Source organism: Ixodes scapularis, unplaced genomic scaffold (assembly GCF_016920785.2).
Source record: "Ixodes scapularis isolate PalLabHiFi unplaced genomic scaffold, ASM1692078v2 PGA_scaffold5__190_contigs__length_132052651, whole genome shotgun sequence".
Lineage (NCBI taxonomy): Eukaryota > Metazoa > Arthropoda > Arachnida > Ixodida > Ixodidae > Ixodes > Ixodes scapularis.
In genome coordinates this window covers 102,031,581-102,038,497 of record NW_024609880.1, presented here as the reverse complement: position 1 = coordinate 102,038,497, position 6,917 = coordinate 102,031,581, and the positions used below count along the sequence as shown (strand labels likewise).

Below are 6,917 nucleotides of genomic sequence, written 5' to 3'. Positions count from 1 at the left end.
TAAGACATCAAGTGGTGACACCGCTGTGCGGAACGCTGGTAATTTGCAGAGGCGAAGGGACTCGTCGGGGCAGAGAAAAGTGTTCACTTAACCACTGGTCACTCCCGACGGCAGAAAGACTACTTCAGTGTTAAGCCACATTCAGAGTACTGGCCTAGGCCTACGCCGCACAGGATGCTGGCGTGAGTTTTCTCGAATAGTCGTGCAAGGAAACCAGAGCAGACAATGCAGTTGCAGGTGGAGCCGTCGTGGTATGACCAGTGAAAGCTATAGGTCCGATTGGATGTTATATGTAATAGCATGAAGGAAGGGTTTTTCTTTTTGCCAATAAGGCAATCAGTTCCAGAAACTCAGAAGGCGTAGTAGCTGTACTCTTTTGCGAGCAGATAACTTGCAAAATGAATTGCCGGATAGCCCGCGTTACATTGTAGAAACGGCCCAATCCTGATGTGCTTCATATCGAGGTAACAAGCGACTAAAAGCTCCCACAAAGTAAACGACAATTTGAAAAAAAGATCATGCGGATCCCACGCCATGTGAAAATCGGTCTTAAAGCGAAGCTTTCTATGATGTGTACGCTGGTTGTCGCTGCTTGGACGGTGATTTTGACGCCAAATTTTGAAGTCGTTCAGCGCTTGGTGCAACACGACACTAGTGAAGTGTTATAAACATCTATTGGAAACACCAACACTGTTCGTTTATCTTTACGAACTTTATACTACATATAAGACGCAGTAAGACGCATTCGGGCCTCGCGAGTGCGTCTGCACAGCTGCGGCACAAAAAGTCGGACCAGAGCTTCAGTACCGCCTTGCGCACCACGCCCTGCTTGTAAACAGACTTTAGATTTTTATCTTCTTCAAGCTCACGCCGATAGACGCGTCGTTAGAAACGTTGCGCGGAAGACTGCATGGTCACCATTTGGTTCACGTCCACGGGCACGTTGACGATCTGCCCCACAATGTCGAACTGTCTGCCGTGAATTAGTTTGATACACATGAATGGGATCCGGGGGAGACCAACGGCTCACTAATCTCGTTAACTGGGGTAGGTGTGCAAGGCGGCCCGGATACCAGAAGCCGTTGCTTCGCGACAGGTCCGGAATGCTATTCTGGTTTAGCAAGCTTTTGCAAGTATAACACACGACATAGTAGGACATGTTTTCACCGGGATACGCCTCGCTCAACGTAAACTTCTGGCTTTCCAACACCGGAGACACACCCGACCAAAATCAAAGTCTATTGCAAAACTGCAAACCAAACCAAACTCGTCCTGCACGGAGTGTTCCTCAAGGTACTTGTGTGCACCCGCAGACGGCACAGTCCGGTTCCGCTGCTGTCTCACCGCTGCCATGTATCGAAGCTGTCCCGCATCGCGTTTACGAGCCAGCATGCATTCGCGTTCTAAACCATGCTTTGCCACGTATCGAAGACGTTCTTCCTCCGCCCAACGATTCTTCCGAGCCTCCGTCTCCTCCGCAGTCAGTGCACGCTTTGGCCCCATTTTAGTTTTTGTAGCTGGCGTCTGCGCTAAGTTACAATGCCCCTGGTTGCTATGCAACATGTGCTTGCTTTTATTTTTATATATTGCTTTTGTAAGGCTCCTCCTCTTTAGAATGCTTCGGCCCTGAGGGTAAAATAAATAAATAAATGGCGTCTTCTGAGCCGGCTTGCTAGAAGCAAAGTCTTAGATGACTGCGTGAAAGTTAGCAAAAGCGCGCGTGTGTATGAAGGCACTCTAGTCAAAGGAAGACTACCATGCCTAGGGTGCGCGAGCGCTTGAGACTCGACTCCATGTGCCATCCCGTTCGTGCGCTTGCTTTGGCAGTGCTTCTTTGAGACAGTCTTATCTAAGACGCTTGTTCTAGCAAGCCGGCCCTGCTGACACTCTCCCATGATCCACGCGGCGGGCGCCACCGCACTCAGTGCTTTTACGTCCCGTTTCGCTTTCGCTTCGTATGTATAGGCAGATTCTACGTCGCCCATGACGTCGATGACGGCTTCAACGTCGTCGTAGTCTCGTCGTCAATGTCAACGTCGTGGACGTCGAGGACGTCGTGGACGTCTTCAACGTCGAAGACAATTACGTCCACGACAACAACGACGACGACAACGACGTGAACGTTGAACACATTGTCGATGTCCAAGACGTCGTTGACGTCTTCAATGTGAATACGACCTTTATGTTCAGGACGTCGACGACGTCTTCGACGTTCAAGGTGTCCACAATGTTGTCAAATTTGACAACTCCGACGTTCAAGCCGACGAACCCAAAATGGCTGCGCTCAAAACAATTTTGGGGTACAGAGTTCGGATACTTTAAAGCTCATTTATAGACTCTACGCATGAAGTGACCTCGGGTGTATTCTTTTCCTCTTCGTCTTTATTGTTTATTGATTTCAACCATATCCAATATTGAACACATTATATCACGCTATGCTTGTGTAATTGTTTGTCTTAGATTAATTAAGGTGACCAAGTACTTAAACCGTTCATTTATCGATAGTAAATCTTTCAATATATTTTTTAAATGTGAAGGTAAAAAGGCACGGAGATTGATGATGATACAGACGCCAACGCCGCCCTCGGAAATTATTTGAACATTAGAAATCATCAGTTTGTCTGCCATCCGCGAGGTAGCGCAACAAAACACCCAAACAGTTTTTAATTGTTTTTAAAATTAGCTAAGCTCTACACTCATTAAGAAACCAAAGCAAGGTCATTGTGAAAATGTAATACATCGCAATGTATATCTATCCCAACCAATAAATGTTATTAGATGCCAATAAATCTGTTTGATGTCCAAAAAAGATATGCGTCAAAAGCAGTTAAGTTTGAAGGGCTCCTGGAGCGTTATGACTTTGAAAATAAAAAAAGCCATCGTCCACCTCTTGGGCAACCATTGTAACTTTAAATGTTATAAAAGATTTTATCATAGTTTAATTATGTCCTCAGCGGCGTTTGAAGTACCATGACTCGAAGCACAAAAAAAATGCTAGGTTTGATATAAAATATCTAAACAAGCAAATTTTACACAACATTAAATTTTTCACTGCATATTACCAATTATAAGCACTACATCTGTAGCTAATTTCATTGCCCTAGCGCGTGTCATTAAAAACATATTTGTGCTGAAAAATGTCAATTTTAGGGCAATATTTGGAGGGATGAAAAAAACAAACTAGTGCAAATACCAAAAAATTGTATCGTTACATTCTGCTCCGACATCATCTTAACAAAACTGTTATGTTGTAACCGTGTTATCTTTAATGGATCGTTCATAAAACATGAACTAGCGGAGCAAGTGAGGGTCCGCGCCATCATATTCGCAGCGCTACAAATGCGCATGAACAGCGAAAACACACACATACATAATATCAAATGAAAGAAAATTGCATTGCCTTTCGAATGACATCAATCCCACAAAACAGTATCTAAAAGGAGATGAGTAATGACCTGCCAAAAAGTACCTAAACTGCCACATTCAGTGGGACCGTGGCCTTAGTTGCACTCGTAGAAGAGTTTACACAGCTTTTGTGTCTTTAAAACGACCAGGACCGCAACAACGGTATAAAATCAGAGCTCTGGAAACAAATTGCGAATGAGATGGAATAGCGCTACTCCCAGTATGGGAGTAGCGCTAAAAAAATATAAACCAAAATTAGCATTTCGCATTCGTAAGTGAAAGGAATTGTAGTGTTGCAAACTAGCGCCGTCTACGGGAGTGTGTATATAAATGGGGCGGCTCGAGGAGCTTGCTCAGAGATTGGCCTGAACGTTGACCCGACTACATGTCTGTTTGATGCAACCACCGGCCCGGCTACACCATGGAACCCCATTGGGCAACTCGGTGAGTTGTGCCCTTGCCAGGCGGCGTCATGTCCGGACCAGGGGGATCCGCGCATGTACCCCCCTAAAACATAACATAATTTTGGCGACGAGATCCTCTTTCTAAGTTTCGGTTGAGGTCGTTGTTCGGAAGGATAATTACTGGCATGGGCGCCCGGTGACTATCGCGGTCCTGATTCTTCTTTTTCTGGGTTGGTTCCCTGTGAACACAACGATTGTCAAGTGTTGTCCGCGGACGCGGTTTGCCGGGATTGGGCCCTCGCCAAGATGCCTTGTTCGAACGAACGAACGAACGAAAACAAAATGGCAGTCATGGCGGCCGGCCTTCCCGATTCTTGCAACATGGCGGTTAACCCCTCGTTTTGAAGGAAGAAAAGGACGAAGTATTGAATTTCGGATTTTCGGATTTGTGACAGTGCAAATCGAAATCTTTCGCTTGAAGGATTATGAATCCGACTCGATCGAACACCTAGGTCGTTATGTTCCAGCTGTTTTGTGGTTTGCACTTCCGACCGGTGTTCTCGTCTTCACTGCAGTACTATAGCCCGAAACTTCATTCTTTCGAGAACGTCTCTACATTATGAACTAGTGTGAGCAGGTTCCTGTTATCGTAAATAGTGTTTCGTGACGGGATTTCGTTCACCTAGTCGGGTTTTGAGGCAGTTGTGTCCGGCTCGTGCAAGCATACCATTTACAGCTTTTGCACTTTGACGTAGACTTGAAACACCGTACAGAGGTTTACGCCTGAAAAGATTCGGTGTATTAACACAGTACGCCGCACAAGGCTACCCGAGTCTTTTACAGCCGTTTACCTACATTCACTTACGGACTTGTAGTCTTGTCGCTTTGAAATTCACCCTTGTCGGTTGTGACCGTGTCCACACGTTGTGAACGCGCCACATACGTCACGCATGTCTTTTGCATAACGGTGTTATGGCTCACCATCAGTTTCGTCAGTCAACCTGGTGAGGTTCAATGTCGTTGATAATAAGTTGTCAACGGTCATTCGAAAGTGTGCTGTACGTGACAATCTCTCTGTACGTTGCGCACAAAAGCTCACGCGAGGTCATAATTCTTTTTGGTGTCCCGGACACGATTCCATCTCTGGTTGAAACTCGCCTTAAATATACGTGCTCCTCACTTGCATTTGAGCAATTTTTTGTTTCTTTCGTCATCTTTGGAAACAGACTCTGAAATACTCCTTATCATACCTGCAGTTACATAATGGAAAACACACCGCACATTACAGTCATACAGTCTGCGGCATTACCTCCACCTGCACCATTCCTTGCAGTCGCTGGATCGCCACCGCAGGCATGGCCCGCATGGGAGGAAACGTTCCTATCATTCTTAGGAGCGTCGGGTCTTGAGCAAGTAGAGCCCAGAAGAAAGAAACAGCTCTTGTTTTCGTTGCTGGGAGTCGAATGGGAACGTGTAGTGGCTGCTTTTGGGTTAACAAATCTTCCTGCTACAGAGCTTCATGATGAATTCGACACGTTCATGACGGCGGTAGAAAAGCATTTTGTGTTCTCCGGCTCGCTCGCGCTGGAACGTAAGAAGTTACGCAGTCGCGTACAACAGCCCGGTGAAAGTGTCACCGAGTATCTCGCGGCACTGCGCCGTCAGTATGACTTTTGTGAATTCCAAGGGCAGTCAGACGAACGTATGTGTGACTTATTCCTCGATGGTTTCGACTCCCGTCGTGTCCAAGACCGGATCTTAAGAGAGTGTGTGGACACACAAGTGCCAACACTAGATCGTGCCGTACAGTTGGCCCTCCAGTTTGAGCAGTTAGCGCTTACATCTGAACAGTATCATCAGTCTCGTCGAGCGGTGCCTGACGCCCCTAATTCCACTGCCCCGGTGCAGTATGTTGCGGTGCCCAACACTGAACGCGCACAAGTGACCAGTCACGAAAGTCGGCAGTCTCCGGTCTTCCCGAGAGACGAACATTCAGCTATTCAGAGTGCAGGTTTTCCGGCATGGTCATATGAGCCGACCACGCCTGCACCATGGTTCCATCGAGGACATCCTGCTTCAGCTCATGCATCTCGCCCATCGGGACGACAGAGTCATATGCAACGTCGTGACCTGCCTCCCGCGAGGTACGGACCACAGCCAAACACCTCCTGCTGGTTTTGTGGTTGGGGGACCCACTCAAGAGAACATTGTCCTGCATTGAGCGCACAGTGTTACATGTGCGGTAAGATGGGACACTTTGCGATAGTTTGTCGCAGCCGTGCACCACCACCTGCCGCGGATGGTGATCGCCGTCGTCATCCAGCCTCAAACCTAGGACGACGACAACTCTCCAGACGTCTATGGAGGCCTGATTCGTCAGCAGCAGCATCAGCGTACAACTACAACATTACCACGGACGACACCCCAGTTCGCTCTCTGGAACCGCAGGCTGAAAATCACAGCCAGTACAACCAGTTCATCGCAGATGTCAAGGTAAATGGAGTTCCTCTCAATCTGCTCACTGACACTGGATCGCATGTCTCCATTTTAAATGAGAAGATCTTCCAGCAAATTAACAGAGCTCGGAACATACGTCTACAACGACCACGAAGACGTCTCATGCACTGCATGCATCAGCCAATTCCAGTATTAGGTTGTTTCCTTGCTCAAGTCAAGTTCAGAAATAGACAAGCGTCATTAGAGTTCTACGTTATTCGGGGCGGGAGATTACTACTTGGCATTAATGGAGTACGAGAATTGAAGATGACCATGTCAGGCGCAGAATTTGAATGTTCCTATGTTGATGCAGCTGTCCAAGAACCAGCAGCAAGTCACCCTGTGAGACAGGCCGACGACTCCCGGAGGACTCCGTTCACCGTGTCGTCACAGCAGTCCAGTGGTTTCGGATCAAGTCAACCGTATGCCCCAGGCAACGGATCGTCTTCACTACAACCAGGTGTCAACTTCCGCTGACAGAATTCAAGGGTACCAAGCACTGATCTCTATTGTAGTAGGCTGGATCGCGGACCGCGGCCTCGACAGCAGGGGCCGAGTGTCGCCACCGGCGGCCATTGATTGACACCAGCTAATGCATGGGACTCTATGGGA

At 47.5% G+C, this 6,917-nt stretch overlaps 1 protein-coding gene across 1 annotated transcript; it reads left to right on the top strand.

Moving 5' to 3' along the window:
* Positions 1-5,072: 5,072 nt before the first annotated feature.
* On the top strand, positions 5,073-6,651 carry LOC121838196. Its single transcript, XM_042294288.1, has 3 exons — positions 5,073-5,766; positions 6,190-6,302; positions 6,592-6,651. Exons 1-3 carry the CDS (start codon positions 5,073-5,075, stop codon positions 6,649-6,651), a joined length of 867 nt encoding a protein of 288 aa, XP_042150222.1.
* The last annotated feature ends 266 nt before the right edge of the window (positions 6,652-6,917 follow it).

Bases quoted from the DNA above. Each gene is read 5' to 3' on its own strand.
- LOC121838196 (XM_042294288.1), top strand. From the start codon at position 5,073: ATGGAAAACACACCGCACATTACAGTCATACAGTCTGCGGCATTACCT. The intron at 5,767-6,189 runs GTCGGCAGTCTC...CTGATTCGTCAG, and splicing joins ACAAGTGACCAGTCACGAAA to CAGCAGCATCAGCGTACAAC. The intron at 6,303-6,591 runs GTAAATGGAGTT...TGTCAGGCGCAG, and splicing joins AGTTCATCGCAGATGTCAAG to AATTTGAATGTTCCTATGTT.